The 27,189-nt window shown below is 32.3% G+C and overlaps 1 protein-coding gene and 1 long non-coding RNA gene across 4 annotated transcripts; both read right to left on the bottom strand.

Annotated features, from left to right (window-relative positions):
- Positions 1-3,682: 3,682 nt before the first annotated feature.
- Positions 3,683-9,204, bottom strand: LOC107643390 (uncharacterized). Its single transcript, XR_001620836.3, has 2 exons — positions 8,258-9,204; positions 3,683-6,473 (listed from the first exon to the last, which is right to left on the bottom strand). It is a non-coding gene; the product is annotated as an uncharacterized LOC107643390 (long non-coding RNA).
- Positions 9,205-17,836: 8,632 nt separating this feature from the next.
- LOC107643388 (WAT1-related protein At3g28050-like) lies at positions 17,837-27,102 on the bottom strand. 3 transcript variants are annotated; one of them, XM_088488381.1, is made up of 7 exons: positions 26,861-27,102; positions 26,571-26,636; positions 25,609-25,722; positions 18,711-18,954; positions 18,441-18,599; positions 18,209-18,360; positions 17,837-18,101 (listed from the first exon to the last, which is right to left on the bottom strand). In XM_088488381.1, the coding sequence occupies exons 1-7, from the start codon at positions 27,031-27,033 to the stop codon at positions 17,939-17,941; spliced, it is 1,071 nt and encodes a 356-aa protein (XP_088344507.1). In that variant the 5' UTR covers positions 27,034-27,102; the 3' UTR covers positions 17,837-17,938. The 3 variants fall into 3 exon arrangements, with proteins under 3 accessions (XP_088344507.1, XP_088344508.1, XP_088344509.1); XM_088488382.1 differs by having other exon boundaries at positions 25,609-25,771; positions 26,861-27,100; XM_088488383.1 differs by lacking the exon at positions 25,609-25,722 and having other exon boundaries at positions 26,861-27,100.
- Positions 27,103-27,189: the final 87 nt, after the last annotated feature.

Genomic DNA, 27,189 nt, shown 5'->3' with positions numbered 1-27,189 from the left:
GCCAAGGTCATCAGAGCACCTCCCATGTTATCACCATTTCCTTCCACATTATCGTTCCGTTTCCATCTCCGTTTCCGTTTCCAGCTTGTTGGCCTAACCTCTGCACAGCTTGCAGAGTCGCAACAGCATTTGCCTCCATGGTATTTGCAAGATTCGCCATTGCCGCCATGAACTTGACATGGTTATCGGCCGGTTGCTCATTCCTACTCTCTCCTCGTGAACGCGTACGACCTTGTCCGCGAATGTCCATTAGGGTTCCTGTCTACACCAATCAATCGATATCAAGGTGATCAGTATCAATATAAAAAGCCTAGTGTTTCAATTATCCCTAAACGGCACTCACAAACAAGCATGCTATGCATATATCAAACAGATAACCTAAATAGCATGAAAGAAAAAGACACAGAGTATGCAATAAAGCATAATCGGTCCATTCCTTAGGCTCACGAGAATGAACCGCTCTGATACCACTAAATATAACACCCTAATTACCCTAAGCCTTACCTCAAGCCGTAAAGAAAATGTTAATCAAAGGTTATGACAAATCTATGACTTATACATAAATATATATATAGAAAGAGTAATATTTCTAGAAGCCCGATGAAGAAAATAAGCTCAAAAATGGAATTACAAAGCACGAACGTTCACACGAAACTACAAGCATAAAAGACAAGACCCACTATGTGAGATAGCAAGATATATGTAGTTATATAAGAGTATAATAATCATACGATACTAGTCTAAGCCTGCGGAGTTTAGACCGACTAATTAAATACACACATATAGAGTTTTGAAAGTAAAATAGCTTATACAGTATCTCTCCCTCAAAGTAAGCCTCTAAGGCAAAATAAATACAAAAGTGAGATTACTAAGAAAATAAATCAAAGGACTCCAAAACATGATAAAGATCCTCGGGTCTGTAACCGTCAAGCAACTCACCGAGGTGGGTTGCAACCTGCATCTGAAAAATAACAACAGAATATGGTATGAGAACCAGAGGTTCTCAGTATGGTAACAGTGCCCAATAATGTAAGATATAAGGTTCCCAGACGCCGAAGGTAATCCTAGAACTTCACATCGATACAGAATATCCAAGCCTTAACAAAATAAATAACTTAAACCATAAACCGTAAACAGGGTTATCTAAACTTAGGAAATTTCTAACTAATACTAAACCACACTGCTGTATCCCACAGCCTTCGCCAGCCTACCCTCCATGCGACCCCATCGCCACCGCCTATCTATCCTCCTCAGCACCAGACAATCACAGATAATGCACGCAAGTAAAACAAAGATAGTATTCATATATAACAAGTAATTCAACAAGCAAGTAGATATATTATAAAAGTAGGCAAACTCAAGTAATCAAAGCAAACAAACATATAAGAGATGCATATGATGAATACCTATCCCATTGGCTCGTGATATCACTTGTCGGTCTATAAATGCCAATCCGACACATCCTTCCAGATGTAGCTTTTCTGCCACGCCCACAAATATAGTGCCGGACACACTCTATTCACCCACGAATATAGTGCCTAGCACACTCTTGTAGCAGAAAAGATTATCAATCATAATTCAATCCCAGGGACATAATACCATGCACACTATCATACTTAACCCAAGGATATAGTGCCTGACATACTCTCAACATTCAACAAGATCATCATTCCTCTTTAAGCTACCACCACACTTAACCCAAGGATATAGTGCCTGGCACACTCTCAACATTCATCAAGATCATCATTCCTTTTTGTGTCCTCAACTCATCACACCCATCATCAATTCATAATTCCCATTTCGAACTCATTAGTTCATCAGTTTCTCAATTTGTTGTCAGTAATCACCAAGTTCACTACTCTTCCTTCTCTCTCAACCAAACTCATCCTCAATACACCAAAAACCTAAACCTCCGTTCTCTAACTTTTCAAGGTAATACCCAGATAATTCACCCAAGACCTTCTCTATGTTTAACATTCAAAAACAAGCCAAAAAGTCTTAAATAGGTGTCACAGAAGTTTACAAGCTTGTTGGGAAGGTGGAATAGTTAAAAACAAGATTTTAGTTGAAAAACAGAGCATGTGCGTACGCACAAGGGTGTGCGTGCGCACGCCCAGGAGATTTTTAAGATGTGTGTGTACGCATAGAGGTGTGCGTACGCACAAGTGTAAAATTTTCCAACTCTGTTCGCTCGCACAAGGCGTGCGAACGCCCTCAACAGAGTGCACATTCCAACGTGTGCGTGCGCACAGGTCACAGCTTGCAAAATTTCGCTGGTTATGTGTGCGCACAGGTCGTGCTAGTGCACTTAACAGCAAGCCTTCCCCTGTGTGTGCGTGTGCACAGGTTCAAAAACTCACAGGGGTGTGCGTGCGCACGGGGGTGTGCATGCAGACATAAAATATCCCAATTACACCATTCAACACCATCAAAACCCTTAATCATCAACATCCAAAACCATATAAACACTCATAATCATCATCAACCAACAACAACATCAACAACCACTACAAATCCTCATCAATTTCAATAACTATCACTAAACAATGTCTAACATTAACCAAATCTATCTAAATGTTTATTCCTCACATTATCCTTATAAAACTCACATCCTCCTACAATAGTCATCAAAATCAACATTCATACTCCTCATCAATTAACCTCAATATTAGCAATCATTATCAACATTCATATTATCACAATCAACATACACACTCATCAACATCAACCAATATTATAATATATCATTAACACCAATAACCCTCATACCCCTTATCAACCTCCCACTCATCATCAATATCATCAATCCCTCATCAACAACCAATAAATCACAACATTCTTCATCCACCTCCATACAACTTATCATCAAACATCAAATTTACATACAATTAAACATACACTCAAACATTCAATCCTATCTTAAGGTCAATGATGAGCGAGAATTTGTCATTGATTCAGAATTTCTCAAAATAGAAATCATTCGTCGTAAGTATAGCCAAATCAACAACTAACTCTCAACATCAAAGTTTAATTCAAAAAATAAGTCACAATACAAAACAAATAACCGAGAGTTTGAATTCCCGGGTCGTTCTCCCTAGGGATTGCAATGAAGTGTCATATTATTGGCTATGAGGAAAAGCATGGGGTTTTGATTGCAAGTGACAAGAAAATTAGAAGGCAAGAAAGTAAAGAAGCATGCAAGGAATTAAAGCTCAAAGCAAGTAAATCAAAAATGTAATTCAAGTGGCAAAAAGGAGGAATTCTTAGCAAGGATTGGGAGTTAAGGATCCCTATCATAATCATAGACCACAAACATGATAATTGCTAAGAATTAATCCCAATTAGTCTATCCTAACATCGAGAATAAGTCAAAAGGGCATAATTGATCTCAATCCACAAGTCCTAATCAACTCACTAATTAACTTAGTGAAAGATTAGCGTTAGTGGAAACTAAACCAACTAACAATTCTAATCATAACATCGAATGGACATCTATGACTCAAGGTCACCTAATTATCCAATTCCAAGCCAAGAGTATGAAAAATTAGGCAAAAGCTAAAAGAGACATTTTATCAAACACCTAGCATGCATAAAAGGAAAAATATCATAAATTGCAATAAAAATAAATCTAGAACTACCAATTGTAATAAAATGATAATAACAACTCAAACAAGCATTAAAGAGAGACAAAATATCAAAATTGCATTAAATAAAATTAAAAGTGACAAGTGTTCATAAACTAAAAGTAGCATGAAAGTAAAATTAACAAAGAAAACTAAGAGATTAAAGGCAATAAAACATGAAAATGTAAATAAAACTACAATAAAACAAGAATTGAAGAGAGAAATTAAAGAGAGAATAAAGATAAAAATCCTAATTCTAGAGAGAAGGGGGAGCTTCTCTCTCTCTAAAAACTAAGACAAAAACATGTAAAAACCTAAACCTAAGTGCTCCCCCCTTCATCCTCCTTCAATTTGGCTTGAAATAGCTTCAGAAATGAGTTGGATTGGACTTTGGAGGCCCAGAAATCGCCCCCAGCGATTTCCAGTTAATGAGCTCACGTGCTAGGACCTGTGCGTACGCACAGGTGTTTGCGTATGCACACTTGCTATTTTCTGACTTGTGTGTACGCACAAATTTGTGCGTACACACACTTCAACTTATGTCCACTATAGCAAATTATATATCATTTTGAAGCCCCGGACGTTAGCTTTCTAATGCCACTGAAACCGCCTCATTTGGACCTCTGTAGGTCAAGTTATGATCACTTTGGTACTGAGAGGTCAGGACTGACAGCTTTACAAATCCTTCATTTCTTGAATTCTCTCATTTTGCATGCTTTCCTTCCACTTCTTCAATCCATACTTGCCTTGTAAGTCTGAAATTACTCAACAAATACATCAAGGCATCAAATGGAATTAAAGTGAATAAAATTTAGCAATTATAAAGGTTAAAAAGCATGTTTTCACTTTCAAGCGCAATTTAGGGAGAAATTATGAAACTATGCTATTTCAATGGATAAATGCAAGAAAAGTTGATGAAATCCACCAAATTAGAGCAAATAAATATCATAAATTGTGGATTCATCACATCCCCATACTTAAACAATAGCATGTCCTCATGTTATACCAAAGGAAGACAAGAAGGGGAAACAACATTTATTCAATATAACTAACTATATGCAATCTACCTATGTGTATGTAACTATACTATCTAACTATCTATATGTATTTAATTAGTCCAAGTAAATCAATTTCCAAGAAAGCATCCACACAAAATCAAGGGCTAAAGCAATCATAACCAAATCACATTCACAATTGAATTGAGTCATATAAAAGATTTTAACAAACTTGCAAGATAACAATGATCAAAGGTGGAAATATGGAATTGAGTGATTGAACCCTCACCGGATATGTATATGCACTCTAATCACTTAATTATTTAGGGTCAATCCACCCAATTCTCCTCTAATCATACTTTCTAAAGTTTGTTCTTCATCTAACCAATCAACACAAATTTAATGTACATATGCAAAATTTATGAGGTCTTTTCAAGGTTGTAATGGGGCTAAGGTTAAAGATAAGGATGTATATATGGCTAGGTGAGCTTGCATTTGAATATTTGATTAGCCTAAATTCTCACCTAAGACATACACAACCTATACAATTCTAATATCAAGTTTAGCTATCCATAATCTCACTTTTATATATATACATACTCATGCATCAAATTCAATCACATATGCATTGATTTTTATTAGATTTCACATTGGGGTACTTTTGTCCCCTTTTCATTGTTTCTTTTTCTTTTCTTACTTTTTTTCAAGAACATAATATATATACCAACTCATCAATGCATATGGTTTCTATAATATTACATGAGCATGTACCCAAATTTTCAACATTTTTTAATAATCATAAAACACATTTTCATCACCCAAAGTTTTCACATTTTTTCCACACTTAAACATTACATACTCTCACTAACTTAAGCTACTCAAAGATTCAAATAAGGGACACTTCATTGTTTTTCGCTTAAGGTTAATGATGTGGCAAAATAAAGAACAAAAGGGGATTAAAAAGGCTCAAAGTGGCAAGCAAAGGTAAATGAAATGGTAGGCTTTTTTGGTTTAAGTGAGTTATAAAAGAATAATGGCCTCAATCTCATAATTACATAATATACATTAAACAATGGATATATAGAATTAAACAAACCAAAGGTTAACATTGCAATCACAGAGAAGAGCAACACACAAGAATAAAGTAAGTGGTTGAATAATGCAACCACACAATGAGGCTCAAAAACTCACAAGTTGTGTGTTCTTTAACTCAACCATATTCCACAATGTATAAGTCATACAAGTTTCAATGAAAAATTTCAACTCAATTCAATTTGAATTTTAATGCCCTATATAAAGAGTAAGTTTCTTGAAAATTTCATTAAATTGACTAATATTTATTCTATATATGTATATAATGTGATTGGATGAAAAAGGTCAAAAATCCTAAGTTTAATTCCTAATATCAAACCAAAATAGCAAGTATATAGGAAACCAAACTAGGTGCAATCATCACATCATCCAAAATCACAATCATAGCTAAAAAAACTAAAAAGCATATGTAAAAGCCAAGATTAAGAGCAAAATGCCAAAATTTGCATAACTACTATATAATACTAAGTTATGTACAAACAAAATTAAAAAGTGCAATAAGCTAAGTAAAAAGTTTCTCAAAAAGATAAAATATATACTAAGTACCAAAAAAAACATAAAAAGAAACTACACTAAAAGTGTTCAGAAATGAAGCTTGTCACCCAAAATGTGCTTGCTGAAGATGGACAGCCTCTCCACACTTAAAATGTAGCACCGTCCTCGGTGCTCACGATCATGCGGAGTGGAAGGAATCGTAACTGGGTCACTTCCACCTTCAGTTGGTAGGTTAGGCGATAGGGTGGTTACAAGAGTGATAGTGGTGCTGAAAAGGAAAGAGCTAAGTCACAAAATAGCATATGAAGTGAACAAATAATAAAAAATTGAACGAAAGCATACATGAGAATCAAATTAAATCAAACACAAACAGCTTCCAATCAAATTCAGGACATGGGAAAAGCAAACTTGCTTGTTTATCAAAGAATAAAAAAAGGAAGGAGTATTGTTACTATGTACAGAGAGAATGAAAACAGTTAAAAGTGAAAAGGTAATGTTAGTTGAAAAACAAAAAGAAAGTTAAAAGTTAAAAGTTATGTTAGTAAAAAGAAAATAATTAGTTGAAAAAGAAAAGAAAGAAAAGATAGTCAAAAGTTATGTTAAGAAGAAGAAAAAAATTAGTTGAAAAAGAAAAGAAAAGTCAAAAGTTATATGAAGAAAAAGAAAAAGTTGGTTGAAAAAGAAAACAAAGGTCAAAAGTCATATAAAGAAAAAGGAAGAGTTAGTTGAAAACAAAAAAGAAAAGCAAAAGTTATGTGCATAGCAAAAACGTCCCTTAATTCTGAAAATTCCAACAATTTCCAAAACAAGCAAGTTCATGTTCAACTTCTCAACAATTCAAAATGCCAAAACAAGTGATGCACATGTATGTGTAGAGCACATAATCAAGTAATTATCAATCACAAGTAAAGTGGCATAAGTTTAAGCAATTTGGTGTTGGCAAAATCAAAACATTGGGAAACAAGTTAATCAAGAAACATTCAAACACCAAATTCAATGAGGCATAAAAGTCACAAGTTGAAACAAGAATGGAAAACCTCATGATCTATGTGACTTAATGTAAATTAGGTATGAATAGAATGAATCAAATTAGCCACATAGATTAAAAACCTTCAAACTTGTGAGTTTATGCAAAAGAGGCTCAACTTTTCCAAAGAGTTTCAAGTCTGGTCAATTTAAAAATTCAATTAAGGCATATTCAATGCTCAAGAAGAACGCATAATTTAAAAGAAGCAAAGAAGTTAAACAATTGACCAAAACTCGTAAGGAAGCACAAGAAAAAATTTCCAAACCCATTTAGCAAACAAGATTATATTAACATGGAAATCCTGCAGCATTTCGGCAGTAAATTGGACTATTTCCGAAATTCAACCAATCAGTTCAGATGCCATATGAATTCATTAACTAGTAAAAACACAAAAATCATATCTGAATTCATATGAACCAAACAAATAAGCCAATTATCCAGTAATAAAGCATGAACAAATAATGAAAACTAAAGCAACGGCATCAAGCAACATTCTTTGAACCATGAGCAAAAGTAATGGTTCAAAATTCAACACCACAACAGATCAACAAAGAACAATTCAGCAGCACTCTTTTTGTTCGATTCAACAACCAATCACAAGCATTCAACATGAATTTAAACAAATAAGCATGTTGGGTCAAGTGATTAAGTGTAAACTGAAGCATAAACACAGTAGCAATAACAGTTTTAACGCAGACATTGAGCACAAAGCACCATTGCACAAACAACCATTAAAAATATTTAGCAACTGGTTCACTCCAAACAGCCATGAACAAAAGCATAGCAGCAAGAAACAGGGGTGCAGAAGAATCAGACAAACCAAATTAGCACGGGGGCAAATCAATGAAACAGCAAAATTTCCAAACAGCAGCATGAATCAAAACAAAACTAAATCTACTATCCAGCTCAGATTCTCTAACAACCTAATCAAATAACATGCATTTCTAACTAACTTAATCAACACAAATTAAACTAAGCTAACAGAAAACAAAAAAGGGAATAGAAAATAGAAAAGAAAATGGAACCTGGAAGGAAGGAATTGGAACAGAGTAAGAGAAGGAAAGGTGGATGATGGTGAGTGGATGGCTGGAGCAACCCAGCTGGCCCGGTGGTGGCACTGCTTCAATGGCAGCAGCGGAAGAGGGGCACAGAAAAGAAACAGAGGTAGTATCGCAACAGCTGGAACCCACCTCAGACGAAGCGAACAGGAGCATGAACTTGCTCTGCTCTTCAAACCAGAAGGAACGAGAGAGACAAGGATACTAGCGCCATTGCACTTGATGCCGACAGAAAGGGTAGAGGGAGGAGGTTGAACGCGGTGGTCGAGACTGGAGTTTGAGACAGGGCTAGGGTTCGCGATTGTGGTGGCGGAGGTAAGGGGTGATGATAATCAGAGGAGAGGGGAAGGGCTTCGTACGAAGGAGAGGGAACAGGGGTATGGCGCGTCGGTGTTGAGCTCGACAAAAAGGAGCTCTGATAGGTGGTCCTCCGGTTCGGTGAGCAGGAAGAACGAGGGATGAGAAGGTAGCTGTGATTTCTAGGCTCGGCGGAGGTAAGAAGAAGAGAAGAGGGTGACACAGAAAAGAGAAGGGCTGCGGTGATCCTTGGCTCGGGTTCGAAGATGAGGGGTGAGAGAAGAGGAAGAAGGGATGGGGTGAGGGGCGGTGGTCTGAGACAGTGATGGATGGTGATGATGGTGAAGAAGATGAAGATAATAATGGTGAATGGTTGGCTCATAGAAGAAGAAAGGAGAAGTGATGGGAAGGTGAAAGGGATGCGGACGCACCAAATATGCAGGTGCTCCCAGCAGAAGGAGGTGAATTGTGGGTGCGTACGCACTAACGCTTGTGCGTAAGCACGGATAGGGAAATGGACAATAGTGTGTATGCATATGCTGTGCAAACGCCATGGACAGAAGGGTGGTATGAAAGTGTGTGTACGCACAGAGGACGGTTTTTTTTTTCTTTTAAAATAGAATTTCACCCAACATTCTAATATGCATATAAACAAGAAATTAATAAAAATATGCAACTATTTACATTAAACTTTATAATTAATCCAAAATTTCATCTTCCAAATCAAAATTATGGACTATTTAAAGCACTTGTAATATGCCAAACAAAAATTTACCCAAAACTATTTCAACCATCAAAAACTAATTCAAAATTTTAAATATGCAACTCAAGTCAAAAAGGCAATTTAAACAAATTACTAACTATTTACATATGCATTTTAAAACAAAAATTTATTTAAGCAAGCTAACAACCAAAAGACATATTTACAAGCAAAAATAAGAAACCAATCAAAAACAAACTATTCACATATTCACATATCAACAATAGCCAATAATGTAACACCATTGCAATCCCCGACAATGGCACCAAAAACTTGATGAGCGAAAATTTGTCATTGATTCGGAATTTCTCAAAATAGAAATCATTCGTTGTAAGTATAGCCAAATCAACAACTAACTCTCAACATTAAAGTTTAATTCAAAGAATAAGTCACAATACAAAACAAATAACCGGGAGTTTGAATTCCCGGGTCGTTCTCCCTAGGGATTGCAATGAAATGCTCAATTGTTGGCTATGAGGGAAGCAAGGGGGTTTGATGGCAATTGGCAAGAAAATTAGAAGGCAAGAAAGTAAAGAAGCATGCAAGGAATTAAAGCTCAAAGCAAGTAAATCAAAAATGTAATTCAAGTGGCAAAAAGGAGGAACTCTTAGCAAGGATTGGGAGTTAAGGATCCCTATCATAATCATAGACCACAAACATGATAATTGCTAAGAATTAATCCCAATTAGTCTATCCTAATATCGAGAATAAGTCAAGAGGGCATAATTGATCTCAATACACAAGTCCTAATCAACTCACTAATTAACTTAGTGAAAGACTAGCGTTAGTGGAAACCAAACCAACTAACAATTCTAATCACAACATCGAATGGACATCTATGACTCAAGGTCACCTAATTATCCAATTCCAAGCCAAGAGTATGAAAAATTATGCAAAAGCAAAAAAGAGATATTTTATCAAACACCTAGCATGCATAAAAGGGAAAATATCATAAATTGCAACAAAAATAAATCTAGAACTACCAATTGTAATAAAATGATAATAACAATTCAAACAAGCATTAAAGAGAGACAAAATATCAAAATTGCATTAAATGAAATTAAAAGTGACAAGTGTTCATAAACTAAAAGTAGCATGAAAGTAAAATTAACAAAGGAAACTAAGAGATTAAAGGCAAAAAAATATGAAAATATAAATGAAACTACAATAAAATAAGAATTGAAGAGAGAAATTAAAGAGAGAATAAAGATAAAAACTCTAATTCTAGAGAGAATGGGGAGCTTCTCTCTCTAGAAACTAAGACAAAAACATGTAAAAACCTAAACCTAAGTGCTCCCCCCTTCATCCTCTTTCAATTTGGCTTGAAATAGCTTCAGAAATGAGTTGGATTGGTCTTTGGAGGCCCAGAAATTGCCCCCAACAATTTTCAGTTAATGAGCTCACGTGTCAGGACCTGTGCGTACGCACAGGTGTGTGCGTACGCACACTTGCTATTTTCTTACTTGTGCGTACGCACAAATTGTGTCTGTATGCACACTTCAACTTATGTTCACTATAGCATATTATATATCATTTTGAAGCCCCGGACGTTAGCTTTCCAATGCCACTAGAACCGCCTCATTTGGACCTCTGTAGGTCAAGTTATGATCACTTTGGTACTAAGAGGTCAGGACTGGAAGCTTTACAAATCCTTCATTTCTTGAATTCTCCCATTTTGCATGCTTTCCTTCCACTTCTTCAATCCATACTTGCCTTGTAAGCCTGAAATTACTCAACAAACACATCAAGGAATCAAATAGAATTAAAGTAAATAAAATTTAGCAATTATAAAGGTTAAAAAACATGTTTTCACTTTCAAGCGCAATTTAGGGAGAAATTATGAAACTATGCTATTTCAATGGATAAATGCAAAAGTTGATGAAATCCACCAAATTAGAGTAAATAAATATTATAAAATGTGGATTCATCAGTCAACTAGCTTAAGTGTCCAGAAATATTACATATTACATAAAGAAAACCGAAACCATACCTTGGCCGATTATCCTCCATGCACGAAACCACCAAAAAGCCAAGACAACTCCAAAAAGCACCAAAGCTCAAACTAACAACACATATATCACCAAAATAAAAAACTAGAAACCACAACATACAACACTATAAGGGTTTATGAGGAACTTTACCTTGTCCAAAGAGGATTCGGACAATTCCCAACAAGTACCCGCTACTAGAGATCACCTAAACAACCAAAACTACAAAGTTTACTCAAAAACCATAACAAAAAATGCACAGAAACTAGGGCAAGAAACTGGAGTGTGAACTTCGAGTTCTTACCAGATTTTCTTAGATAAAAACGAAGAGCTCGATGAGAGCTTCACGTGGTCGCAAACGGCTCGTCAATCGGAGCTCCGTAGCTCAAGATATGGTCAAAATAAGGAGGAGATGAATAGTGCTCTTCTTCCTCCTCTCTTCTCTCAAAACTAGCGCCCCTCTCTTTGTGAGTGTGCTGAAAATGAGCTTAAAGCTCATTAAAATATGCTTTTATATGTTGGGTTTGGGCCCACTTGGGCCTAGTTCAACTGCGTAGCGTTTTTAGTTCGTTTGGCCCACTTTGGGCCTAAACATTTAAGGTTAGTGCCCGATTTTCAATTATAAAATTATTTTTATCCTTTCAAAATAATAAATCAATTTTCAAAATCTTATTTTCCAAAATATGCAGTACTGGACAGACTAGAGCTGGTACTCCTGCTTAAGCACCAGTACGCATTTTTACAAAAACTTTTCGAAAAATATACATTTTCCAACTCAGAAAAATTCATCGAAATCGAATTTCACCTTTCTATTTTCAAATTAAAACTTCTAAATTTTGAATCTACTCTGGGCACTTAAAAAATTATTATTTTATTAAAATGGTTATACTAGTTCTTACGTTAAGTCTCAAAAATACAACTTTTTCAAAATAGGGTGGTCATGCATACACATGCCACCACTTGCGTACGCATGGATGTAGTTTTTGACAATCTCACGACACGAGCACCTTTCGCTTATGCAAGTTCTCAAAACATAGGGGGTGGCTCACGTACGCATAGTCATTGCCGCGTACGTACACGTTCAAATTTGGTCATTCTCACGACCGCATACCTCATGCGTACACAAGGGTGTTGAACAGAGGAAATTCTTGCGTATGTGGGGGTGTTGAACAGAGAAAATTCTTGCATACGCATGCATGTTTCCACGTACGCATGCCCTGTGTTTTTCAGAAAAACTATTAAGTCTGCAGAAATTAGTTTTACACACCCAACTTCGAAATCGCATAACTTTTTCGTAAAAAATCATTTTTATTCTATTCTTCGAACATTATAAACTTCACGGACCCAATTTTCTTTCAAAACATAGTTTACAAATTTGAGGGTCTGAAAACCAAATTATGACCCACCGAAATTGGTCAAAAATAAGCTTTTACCAAAGTTTACAAAATCTCTAGTTTTCCAAAATTCTCAATTTCAAACCACTAATTTTACAACAAAAACAATGCCAATTGTCCCTACGTCTTTTTCTTAATCATTCCATACCTAATTGCTCAATTTCATTCTCAATCCACCATTTTCAATCTTTATCAAACCTCATCAACATCAACGGTTGAGATTGAAAAACATGGATTATTATGATGATCAAACATTATTAAATATGTTATTTCAATATTTGCTTCCAATTATTTGTATGATAATTTTGTTAATGTGCAGATTTTGATTATTGGGCCAAAGTCACATAAGCCCAATGTGATGAGAATAATCAGCCCTTGTGCAAAAACGTTTCATACTAAGTGGCTGAATTATTTAAAAGGATATCAAAGCTATTTGGGCCAGGAAATATATGCACAGCCCAAAACAATGTTTTTAGACCAACAAAGCCTTTGGTCCGAAATTAAAGAGAGAAGAAATGGAAAGAGAAGTGGTTCGATTACCCACTCTCTTTTGGTGGTGAAATTCAAATTTTAATTAAATTGAATGCATGCATTGGTAACTGAAACACAAATTTCAATTTGATTAAATGTTCACATAGGTAACCGAAATCCACAATTCAATATCATTTAATCTTACATTGAAAGCTTTGTTTCTTCTCTCTCCTCTTTCTTCTTTGCTATTCGGTCACTTCACTCAGGAAAGAAGAGTGAACAAGTTATCAGAAGAGAAGTACAGATACAGTGAAGCTAATGGAAGAATAAAAGGCTAGGTTGATGATGGCCTTTGCAAAAAGAAGATCCGAAGCATGGTGTGGCTAGATCTTTGCTATTGAAGGCAAGATTTCAAGAAGAGCTTCAAGATCTTCCATGCCAAGAATAGAAAAGATCCACCTCGGTCAGAGAAGAAGATCTCTGTGACTAAAGCTCATTTCCATTTTTGTTCATCCAAAAAAGAATGTAGCTTCTGAAGCTATGAAGAGGAAGAAGCAAATATGGAAAGGAAGGAGCTGTCAAGGATCAGAGATTCATCAAGGGTCAGAGTTCTTTCTTGGAGCCAAAGTCAAGATCAAGGGCTCAGAGTGAAGGAACTTGATGAGAAGGGTTGAGAGAGGTACATGCATGTTGATTTTCGATTTTTCCCTCTCTCTTCTCTCTTCTCTGTCCGAACCGGCTGTGTGTTGGAGAAGATGTTGGTGGCTTGGTTGAACCGGTTTCAACCTTGGAAGCTTCCCCTTCTATATTAAGGGTAAACGGCCAAGGGTTGAGATCAAGGAGAGTAAGTACAGAGTTCTCATAGCTACCCGAAGCTAACAGAGTTCTTCTCCTTCAATGAGTTTTATTTTGTTTTCTTTTCTTTATTTTGTCTGTCTGAGTCTCATGGTGAAAAAGACAAACAAAGTGAGGTTTGTAAGAAAAAACCAGTGAGAGGAAAAAAGCAGTGAACAAAATTAAAGAAAAAGCCATAGATGTCTCAGAGTTTCTTTGTACATCTGTATGTTGTGGTTCATGATCCTGTGGGGATTTCCTTACAAGTTGGGTTAGCACTTTGCAGTTGAAAGCTTGGCAGGTATCCAAGTAAAGTTCAGATTTGGGGATAGAATCTGGATTTGTCCCAGATAGGAATGGGTAGTTCCTAGGGAAGAATTGGTGTATGTAATCTGATGATTATAGTAAAATTCCGTCACTGTTGTGATGGAGATTGGATGTAGGTTGCATTGCACTTAGCAACTGAATCAGGATCCTTCTGGGTGTGATTCTCTTTTTCTCTTCTCCTCCTATTCTGTTTCTGGTGCACTGAAAACAAAATTGAAAATAATCTCCTAACCGGTGGTATGCAAAATCGTGATCGTTCATTCCTTGGTAACGGCACCAAAAGCTTTATACGCACGTTCATAATCTTAGTTCTTTGTCACAACTTCGCACAACTAACCAGCAAGTGTACTGGGTCGTCCAAGTAATAAACCTTACGTGAGTAAGGTCGATCCCACGGAGATTGTCGGCTTGAAGCAAGCTATGGTCACCTTGTAAATCTCAGTCAGGCAGATTCAATAGGTTATGGAGATTTGATAATTAAAATATAATTAAAATATAAAATAGGATAGAAATACTTATGTAATTCATTGGTGAGAATTTCAGATAAGCATATGGAGATGCTTTTGTTCCTTCTGAAGCTCTGCTTTCCTATTGTCTTCATCCAATCTTTCATACTCCTCTCCATGGCAAGTTGTATGTTGGGCATCACCGTTGTCCATGGCTACATCCCGTCCTCTCAGTGAAAATGGTCCAAAATGCGCTGTCACCGCACGGCTAATCATCTGTCGATTCTCGATCCTGCTGGAATAGGATTCAGTAATCCTTTTACATCTTTCACTACGCCCAGCACTCACGAGTTTGAAGCTCGTCACAGCCATCCCTTCCCAGATCCTACTCGGAATACCACAGACAAGGTTTAGACTTTCCGGATCTCAAGAATGGCCGCCAATAATTCTAACCTATACGACGAAGACTCTGATCTCACGATCATTAGGCTAAGAGATACACATTCAAGCTTGTTTACATGTAGAACGGAAGTGTTTGTCAGACACGCGTTTATAAGTGAGAATGATGATGAGCGTCACATAATCATCACATTCATCATGTTCTTGTGTGCGAATGAATATCTTAGAGAAGAAATAGGCTCGAATTGAATAGAAAAACAATAGTACTTTTCATTAATTCATGAGGAACAGCAGAGCTCCATACCTTAATCTATGGTGTGTAGAAACTCTACCGTTGAAAATACATAAGTGATAATGGTCCAGGCATGGCCGAATGGCCAGCCTCCCAAAGAGGTTCAATCATCAAAACATGATCAAAAGATAATCCAAAGATGTAAAAACAATAGTAAAAAGTTCTATTTATACTAAACTAGTTACTAGAATTTACAGAGATAAGTAAATGATGCAGAAATCCACTTCCGGGCCCACTTGGTGTGTGCTTGGGCTGAGCATTGAAGCTTTCACGTGTAGAGGTCTTCCTTGGAGTTAAACGCCAGTTTGTAACCTGTTTCTGGCATTTAACTCTGCTTTGCAACCTGTTTTTGGCGTTTAACTCCAGAATAGGGCAAAAAGCTGGCGTTGAAGCCAGTTTGCATCGTCTAAACTCGGGCAAAGTATGGACTATTATATATTTCTGAAAAGCCCTAGATGTCTACTTTCCAACGCAATTAAGAGCGCATGATTTGGACTTCTGTAGCTCCAAAAAATCCACTTTGAGTGCAGAGAGGTCAGAATCCAACAGCATCTGCAGTCCTTCTTTAGTCTCTGAATCTGATTTTTGCTCAAGTTCCTCAATTTTAGCCAGAAATTACCTGAAATCATAGAAAAACACACAAACTCATAGTAAAGTCCAGAAATGTGATTTTTATTTAAAAACTAATAAAAATATACTAAAAACTAACTAAATCATACTAAAAACTAAGTAAAAATAATGCCAAAAAGCGTATAAATTATCCGCTCATCAACCGGTTACGAGACAAAAAGAAAATGTCTCTTGACATGTTACGAGACAAAAAGCAGAAATATCTCTTGAAGTTCTTTTAAAAGGCAGTAATTAATATTCAGCAAAAAAGGAGCTAAGATTTAACCCCCTCCCCCCTTCTCTTAGCCACTGATTACCATCATCAACAATTATCATCTTATAATCATCAAATTATACTCCAACACATACAACTCACTCAATCTTCATTCACAATTCATAAACCACATACATAATTCAATCAACAGTTCATTCAATTTAACCCTATCTTATGGTCTTCTATCCTAAGTTTTCACGTGACATTACACATTAAGTGCATGTTTGGGCGCCATTATTTTGTTAAAAAAAGATCTTTTTTCAATAAAAAAAAGATCTTTTTTTATTTTTTAACGTGTTTGGCAAATTTCTAGTAGTAAAAGTAAAAGCACTAGTAAAATAAAAAAAAAAGATCTTTTTTGAGAAGTTGTAATTTACATCTTTTTTTAAAAGATCTTTTTTCCTTAAAAAAAAGATGTTTTTCATGTAATAAATAAACAAAAAAGTACTTTTATATTGTTATACCCAAACATAATTGATTGATAAAAAGACCTTTTTACATGAGATATCCAAACATAAAATTACTTTTACTTCTCTATAAGATCTTTTTAAAAAAGATAACTCGAAAAAAGATCTTTTCTTAGAAGCTCACCCAAACAAGCCCTAAGTACGAAAAATCAAAACCATACTTTGGCCGAGTCCTCCCTAAGCCAAAAAAATAAAAATCCCGAACTTCAAGCTTTAAAGGCTCCAAATCAATCCTAATAAATTCCATCCACCCAAAGCTGAGTTTCAAGCACTCCAATTCACCGATTCAATACCAAATTCAACATAATTTTAATGTAATTTAATACAATTTATCAAAATTAGACAAACCACAAGGGTTTAGAGTTTTTTTAGCTTACCCATTGATGATTGGGATAAAACTCAACAATTATCCAATGTTTGGACTGCACCTAAACAATCAAAATCATCAAAATCCCTCAAAATCCAAACAAAAAATGTAAAAAAGAGGAAAACAAAGAACTGGGCATGAAAATTAAATATCCTTACCACATTGTTATGTTAGAATTGAAGAGTTCGACGAAACGAATGCGTGATCGCAGACGGTGTGGCGATCGAAGTTCCGGATTGAAAATTATGAGCCAAATAAGAGAGGAGTGAATAGTGGACTAAGGGTTTGGCTCCTCCTTGCCAAACTCAACGTGTTTCATCATTAATGAAGGAAAGAGGAGGCTGGGTTAGGGTTTTATATGTTGGGTTTGGGTCCAATTTAAGTTCGATTCAATCGGTTTGGTCTGTCGGTCTAATTTTAAGCCAAAATTTTTAAAATTAATATTAAAATTTATATTTTTTTTATAAATATTTTTACTTCTTTAATTTATAAAATTTAAATTCTCTAATTTCTTAGACTCATAATTAATTTATTAGTTAATTATTTACTATTTTTTAGGGTTTTACACCGATTGTAAAGCTATAAAAGCTCTATTATTGTGATCAAATAATTAGTTGTGACTTGTGAGTGAATATACATCATTATTGTGAAACCCATTTGTCTTTTAGATACATGACTTTTGTTTATTAGTTTCCCATGCTAGCTTGTAGCCTAAAATGGCTTCTATACATGAATGCTCTTGTTCTGCAACAAAGGAGCCGTAGAAGAAGATGATAACACAGAGTCACATCTTCCATTATTTTTCTCATCTACCATCTTTTCTTCTTGATCCTGCCCCCATATCACGCCATAAAACCCAAGAGCTATAACACCAGCTCCAATTATGCTACATATAAACCAAAGAGAATAGTAATAAGTATTATAAAATTTATTTCATCATAATGATGAATAATATAATTAAAACTTGAATAATAATTTGTAGTACATAGATACCTTCCTAGATAGAGCGTGTCCTTAAGAAATGTGACCCCCATGGCAAGTGAAATTACCATCCCCAAAGGATTGAACATAGCAACATACACAGGTCCTCTTTTTCTACATGCCCATATATGCACAATGCTACGCAATGACACAACAAATATTCCCTGCATACCAATTTACTTTAGTTTCTCGCATTCATCAAATTCAATTTGTACATTACATTACATTAAATAAATTGGCTTACTGAATACACTATAGCTATCAACTCTGTATCAGGTTTGAGCAACCATGCTTGTGCACTTGAGTCAACAATGAGAGCTACTATACTTGAAAGGATGATCACAAAACTACAAGAAATTGTTGCTACCATTAACTCTTCGGGGTAATCCTTGATAATCCATGTCTACATTCATTTATATATAACTGTTATTAGAAGATCAAATCAAATAAGCTAAAAAGAGCAGTGTGCAATGTCTGAATGATAATGAGGTTAATTAGTTAGTTATTCAATCACCTTGACAATGAAGACGAGCGAAAGACAGAAGCTTCCGGCCGAAAGAAGGAAGCCTCCGAGCACCCAATCCGATGGTTCTGGAATTAAGTTTTCACCCGAGACGACGATGTTATGTGGCGGACCACGGTGACTTGTTAATGGGAAGCCTTCGTGTAGGGTCACCACCAATGCCCCAACAATTGAGACCACAGTGCCAATGCTTTTTGCCTTGCCACTCCGTAGTTTCATGTTAAGCTTTTCCAACCTGAAAGAATGGATGCACATATTTTGCAAGAGTTTCTATGGTACCAAATTACCAACCATAGTTAAGGTGTGTTTGGAAAACACGTTGGGAAGGAGAAAAGCCCATTTGAGCTTCTTAAAATTTTTACTTTGATGTTTAGCAATTTTTATTTTTCTAAACGCAGAATTGATTCTGCCTTTGAACGCACGTTTAGGAGAAGCTAAAATTTGTAGTTTTTGCCTTTCACGTTCATAGTTGCTGATTGCCATTAGAAAATTGAGTATAAAATTTTTTTTTTTTTTTACCAACCCTACCTATCATTTTCTTCTATAGTAATGATACCAATAACTATTACCTGTTCTTTGTAGTTCTTCCTAGATCCTACTTCTTCATAGTTTTTTTGTTTCAATTTTTTTTCATCAAAATCGTTCAAATTTGTTTCAATCACTAGCAAATTGAATATTTTAATTTTTTTATTATTTTTAGTATTCATTTTCATATTTTAATTTTTATACTTTTTTATTGTATTTTTTATTTATATTTTTTATTTATATGATAAATATTTTTATATTATTTATGTAGTGTTCTGATTTCTCATGTTATGTTTTTATATGAGTTTTTTTATCATTTAATATATTATTTTTTATATGTATATTTTTTATGAAATCTTTTTTTTATTTTTGGTTAGCTTTGTTTATATGATTTTTAATTTATTTTATTATATTTCTTTTATTTATATGATAAATGTTGTTGATTTTTTTTATGGTGCTCTAATTTTTTAAGTATTTTATTAAGTTTTACGATATTTTTATTATTTTTTTCATATGAATTCTTTTTTTTCTGTTCTTTACGGCATTGTATTTATGTTGTGTATGAAATTTTTTATTTTTTTATTTGATTTTATTCATATGAATTTTATTTACTTTTTATGGTATTTTTTTGTTCATATGATATATGTTGTTGATTTTATGGAATTTTTATTATTTCTTATTTGTATAATTTTTTTTCTATTCTTTGATGTACTCTATTTTTGTTTTGTATTAATTTTTTTTTATTCTGACTTTGTAAAATTTGTAATTGTAATTATTATATACTACGTTTATTATCAAAATTTTGTATAATATAAATTATGATCCTATAAAAAAAAGAACAAAATGAATAAAAAATTAATTATAAATAACAATAAAGTCATAAATAATAAAAATTTATAGTCCAAAATAATACTAAATTAAAGAGTACTGACGGTACTAAAAAAATTATAGAATATTTTTTTTGTTTGATATTATAAAATTTATAGTACTCTTTTTTATATTTTTATTTTTTATTGTATTTATTTTATTTATATGATAAATATTTTTTATATTATTTTTTATAGTATTTTGATTTTGCAGGTATATAAAAAAATTATTTAAATTGATGTCTCTTAGTAATTTTTCATCTAAAAGTGATTTTAAGTAGTATAATCCAAACAACATTTATTTTACTATAATCAATTTTGATATAAAGATTGCCAAATATAAATCACATTAACCCAAACTTACTTATCATCAAAATCAATTTTGCAAAATCAATTTAATGCAAATTCCCATTTACAAACTGTAATCCAAACACACACTTAATAATTAGTTACAGAATAATATGTTAGATAGTCTGCAAAATATTTGTAGCAGGAACAATTCAATTTTCAAAACAATTTAATTATCACTTTAATTTTTGACCTTTTATTTTGTTAAATATATTAATTCTCACATCAAATTTTGACAAAAAAGTTAAACAAATTAGTCTTATATTTGTTTTTATTATTAATAAAAGCTAAAATTTTATAAAATTTTTATATTAGTCTCTTCATATAGATAAATAATCTGATGTAGAACTGATTTCTTTAGAGAAATAAAAGTTTTGGAACTGACTTAGTGATTAAAATTTGTTGAGATTACACTAAAAATTTTGTATGAGTCTCGCTAAAGAGACAATGAGGTATCTATATAATATGTAGAATGGGCTGTTTATTTAGTCCAATATGTATTAATAATGTAAAATAAATATTATTATCCCTAATTTCTAGTTGCTTTTTGTGATTTCTACCCCAAATTTACTCCAAATTCTTTCACATTAACCCTTCATCACCCACCATTACCTACCCTCCAAAAAATCCCATTGTTTGTTCCGCAGAAAAATGTCCTTTCTTCGCCGCCCTGTCATGTGCGCAGCAACCTACGTTCTACCGCTTTGTTTCTGCGTGACGTGTAACTTCCGTTCCTGCTGACCGGAACTGTCGCGCTCCGCCTCTTTGCGCCAACGCCCTCGCCGGAAGAACCTCCGTCACTCCTCACGCGGCCGAACATCCGTGACCTGCAACTATCAGCGTCATCGACGTGAGTTGCAGCTCTGAATCCCGCGCTTGCATCATCCCAGCGCTGCTGCCTGACTCTTGTTGAATTACTCGAAGAATAAACATCCACAAAAATTGAGAAAGTGAACATCCAATATGAACGTGTATAAATCATAACCAGCAATAATCTTCTACAATTAAGCACTCAAGAATAACGATCCACATTCACAGAGAAAGTGAACATCCGACGACAGGAAGAAGGTACAAACCGGCTGTGATGGAGGCGCTGGACGTCTAGGTTGCTGCGGTGCTGTGAGCTCGACTCACACAATATGCGCGTCCTCCCTACGTATGGTGCCTGTGCGGACGACGGCGCCAGTCGGAAGAGTGTCGGCGCGATATCCGACGGCGAATGGTAACCGTGGCGACACTGTACCAGTTTTTGCTTCGAGGAGAGAGTGAGTGAAGAGTTTATACCGTATTGAGAGAGGGAGATAATCTTAATTTGATTATGACAGGAATCATGATTTGATTCAAATTTTAAATGGGAAACTACTCAAAATTAATTAATTGCCATAACTACTCAAAATTAATTAATTACCATAACTAACGGAAATCATGATTTAATTCAAATTTTAAATTGGAAACTACTCAAAATTGATTAATTGCCTCTAATTTAATTCTAATTTCAATTTAACCTCATTGTACACATTGTATAAAACATACATTGGCTCCTCATACTTTTCCATTTTTTTATAGACTAATTTAGGATATAATACATTCTATACAATATGATTTAGAGTAAAGTATCGTTTGGGGTAAGTCACAAAGTTATCCTGACATTTAGATCATTCTATTTAAATCTTCAATGTTTCAAAATCGTCTGAATATTATCCTGTCATTATTAGTGATTTGTTATTAAAAGAGTTGATGGTGGGACAAAATTAAGATGATTTTGAAATGTTAAGGACTTAATTAGGACGAAAATATTAAGGACAAAAATAATATATTACTCTTAGAAGAATTATCAAATTAAGTAAAATGGTAGTAAATTTTAACAGAATAAATTGCATTATGAATTTAAGATTTTTACTCATGCTTGTAAAATAGTTAGTAGCAATAAACTTCAGAAAAAAGAAAACAAAATATGGTACATATATAATAAAGTATAAATTATATCTTTTTGTCTCTCATATACTATTTTTTTATGTTTAATTTAATTAAACGTTATTTTTAGGGTAAAAAACCTTAATAAGCCAAGTCAAGAATCATGTAACGTAAATACGCCAAAGCGAAAATCGTTTCAGCAATAAGCCAAATCATATTTTTATATAATTCGAACCATGCTGGTTCGAATTCCATTTCTACATAATTCGAACCAGCTTGGTTCGAATTATACACAAACACATGCATAAACACACACACGTAATTCGAACCAGCTTGGTTCGAATTACACACAAACACACGCACACACTAATTCGAACCAGCTTGGTTCGAATTACACACAGTAATTCATGGTATAATTCGAATTATGCTGTTAAAAAATTAATAATTTATTTAAAAAAATTTATTAAAAAAATTAATAATTTAAAAATTAAAAAAATATATTTTTATTTCATACGTTAAAAAAAGCTAACAAAATATTTAATTACGAGACTTCTTTAAAATATTAATGAGCTATCAATTCGAATTCCATACAATACTTTTCTGTCCATTTTTAATAGTTCATGAATATTTTTTAATAAATTTTTTTAATAATTTTTTTTAAATTATAGTACAAAAAATATTTTATCCTATGCAAAACAATTTAAAAAAAATGGCTTAAAAAATGTTAGGAGTACTATAAAAATTTGTAATGTTATAATAACTTAGATAAATACATGCATGTACTCAAATTTTAAATAAAATACTCTACATAGTCAATAATAATTTAGAAATGAAAGAAAATATTTTATTCCATACAAAATAATTAAAAAATATATTTTATTCTATACAAAATAATTTTAAAAAATGGCTTAAAAGATGTTATGAGTACTATAAAAGTTTGTAATATTCTAGTGATTTAGGTAAATACATGATAAAAATATTTTTTCTTTAATTTCTAAATTATTAGTGACTATGTGGAGTATTTCTTTAATGTCTTAAGTCATTAGGACATTACAAATTTTTATAGTACTTCTAACATCTTTTAAGCCATTTTTTAAATTATTTTGCATAGAATAAAATATTTTTTTATGATATAATTTAAATAAATTTATTAAAAAATATTCATGATAATTTTTTAATAAAATTATTTAAATTATATGGTGAGATATTACATGATTCGAATTACGCATAGGGAAGTTCGAATTACTCTGATTCAAATGATATGGTGAGCAATTCGAATTCTATACAATACTCTTCTGCCCATTCTTGATAGCTCATGAATATTTTTAATAAATTTATTTAAATTATAACACAAAAAAATATTTTATTCTATGCAAAATAATTTAAAAAATGGCTTAAAAGATGTTAGAAGTACTATAAAAATTTGTAATGTCCTAATGACTTAGGACATTAAAGAAATACTCCACATAGTCACTAATAATTTAGAAATTAAAGAAAAAATATTTTTATCATGTATTTACCTAAATCACTAGAATATTACAAACTTTTATAGTACTCATAACATCTTTTAAGCCATTTTTTAAAATTATTTTGTATAGAATAAAATATATTTTTTAATTATTTTGTATGGAATAAAATATTTTCTTTCATTTCTAAATTATTATTGACTATGTAGAGTATTTTATTTAAAATTTGAGTACATGCATGTATTTACCTAAGTTATTATAACATTACAAATTTTTATAGTACTCCTAACATTTTTTAAGCCATTTTTTTTTAAATTATTTTGCATAGGATAAAATATTTTTTGTACTATAATTTAAAAAAATTTATTAAAAATATTCATGAACTATTAAAAATGGACAGAAAAGTATTGTATGGAATTCGAATTGATAGCTCATTAATATTTTAAAGAAGTCTCGTAATTAAATATTTTGTTAGCTTTTTTTTAACGTATGAAATAAAAATATATTTTTTTAATTTTTAAATTATTAATTTTTTTAATAAATTTTTTTAAATAAATTATTAGTGTAATTCGAACCAAGCTGGTTCGAATTATGTGTGTGCGTGTGTTTGTGTGTAATTCGAACCAAGCTGGTTCGAATTACGTGTATGCATGTGTTTGTGTATAATTCGAACCAAGCTGGTTCGAATTATGTAGAAATGGAATTCGAACCAGCATTGTTCGAATTATATAAAAATATGCTTTGGCTAAACGATTTTTGCTTTGGCGTATTTACGTTACATGATTCTTGACTTGGCTTATTAAGGTTTTTTACCCTTATTTTTAACTTTAAATAAATCTTATTTTTTTTATTTGTTACGATAGATAATTATTTAATTTATTATTTTCTCTAAATCAAAAATAAATTTATTTAGAATCAAAATAATGTGAAGAGTAAAATTAAAAATTATTTATTTAGAATAAAAATAACGTGATTAAGAGTATTTTACTTAGATTAATTAAACAAATAATTGAATAAAATTTAATTGATTAAAAAAATTAATATTATTAAAGGATAAAATTAAATTTTATTTTAAAATTAAAATAAAATTTGATTAAATAAAACATTAAAAATATTTGATACGTTATAGACAAAAATGTATAATTTATACTCTATTATATATGTACTATTTTTTTATAAGTTTATGTACTAACCATTCTATAAATATTTTATGATGAGAAAAATGTTTAAGAATAAAATTTAAAAAATAAATTTACTTACAATAGAACTAATGTAATTAACAATAATTTACTTAGATGTCATAAAAAAAATTAAATAATTATGTACCATAAAAAATTAATATTGTTAATAATGTGTTATTTTTATCCCTCAATATTTTCGTCCTATTTAAGTCTATAATGTTTTAAAATAATCTCAATTGAATAATCTTTTTTTATATATATCTTTTATGAGAAATAGATAGAGAAGATTATCATAAAATTTATAAAAAAAAATTCTAACAATACTAGAAATTAGTTACTAAATTAATTATTATATGTTTGTATATTTATCGATATTTCATGTAACTTTTAAAATAATTAATCAATAAAATAAGCAAATTTATCATAAATATCAAATATATTTTTGTTTTGTATTTTCTTTTGTACTTTGCTATAAAATAAACTTAATTTGATTGTATTATAAATTAGTAGTTAATTTCTGATATGATATATTTAGTTTATTGAAAGTTTGAAACACAATAAGATGGAGGGTATGTAATTATTGACAAACCGGGAAATGAGAGCAACAATATAGGTAAAAGCTGGAGTGAGATCCACCATAGCTGAAGCCAATGTAGGAGAGCTATATCCAATACCAGTATACATCAACGTCTGTTCACAACAGCTATCACAAAAACACCCCACCACATAATCAAATCCAAATTCACACATACCTAATTCAGAAATTATTGTCAAATTCCCATTTTCAAATAAATTTTATTTTTTGGACAATTATTGATTTTATTTTTATCGTTCAAAATCTTGGTAATCATGGGTACGACGTGTATATATATAGGCTAAACATATTGAAAACAAAATAAATTATTATTATTATTATTATTATTATTATTATTATTATTATTATTATTATTCAAGCTTTCAAGCTAGAAAATTATCTATTTTTTGGCTAACTTCATTTAACTTTTTAAAATTATCCTTTTATCCCTTCTTATCTTTTTTCTTCTTTCTACTATGTCTATAATTTCATATCTCATCACCGGCCGTCTTCAGCTACTATTGTCATTGGCCACTGTTGTCAACCACCCTAATCATAAATTTTAAATTCTAAATTCGGTATTAATCCTAAATTTTAAATTTTAAATTTAAAAAAAAAATTAAAAAAATAATTTTACAATAAAAATATTGATTAATGTAGATTAACTAAAATTAGTTTTCTAATATTTGTTCTATTATTATATGAGTAATGTAAGGAACCAATATTTTTTAAATCCACATTAGCCAATATTTTTAAAATTAATTTGTTTATCTTAAATTTTAAATTATAAACCATAAATTTTAAATGCTAAATTATAAATCTTTACTCCTAAAGTTGACTAATATTACCAAACTAAAAATTTGTTTCCTATGCTTTTTGTAAACGAAAGTATATTGATAATATATCTTGAAGTAGTGGCATTTAAGCATTTAATTTTTAAAATAGTAAATAAGGATTGTAATGTACGTTAAACATACCTAACCATGCTAAGAAGAAATATTCTGGACACAACTCCCCTTGTGATCGGTAGGAAACCTCTCTTTCTATGATTTTGAAGTGACAAAGAAGAAGAGAAAAAGAATAAAGTGTCATCAAAACAGATATTACTACTATATTAGAGTCCAGTTACAAGTAAAAATTCAGATATAGTTGTCTTGAATTGTTAGATTATTTTAACAAACTATAACTTCATATAAAAGTAACTCTATGTGAATTTTCACTTAACAATAATATAGCAAATGGGAAAAATAATTAAATAAATTAGAACCTGTAATAGATAAAGGCAGAAGGTAGAAGGAAACAGAGGGCCATGGCATTTGAATACACAACAAAAACAAAGTCACTCATTCCTTTGGCTGTGGCTTCTTTGATTAATGTGTTCAAACCCACTTCCAAGCACTGAACTGTTACCATTAGTGTTGTCACTCCTGGAATCTTCATTGATTCTGTAATTTCTCTCTGCTCTCTTTAATTAATTCATCACTCCAACTTATTTTAATTTGTTTATACAAGTTCACAAATCAATATTACCTACTTATAGTTAATTTGAAATTCACGCAATCACGTTTATAGGAAGCTTCTGCTGTGTCGTAATGC

Source organism: Arachis ipaensis, chromosome B5 (genome assembly GCF_059453495.1).
Source record: "Arachis ipaensis isolate K30076 ecotype BB chromosome B5, ASM5945349v1, whole genome shotgun sequence".
Classification (NCBI taxonomy): Eukaryota; Viridiplantae; Streptophyta; class Magnoliopsida; order Fabales; family Fabaceae; genus Arachis; species Arachis ipaensis.
Note: the sequence above shows the minus strand (reverse complement) of the source record. Positions and strands in the feature narration are given on the sequence as shown.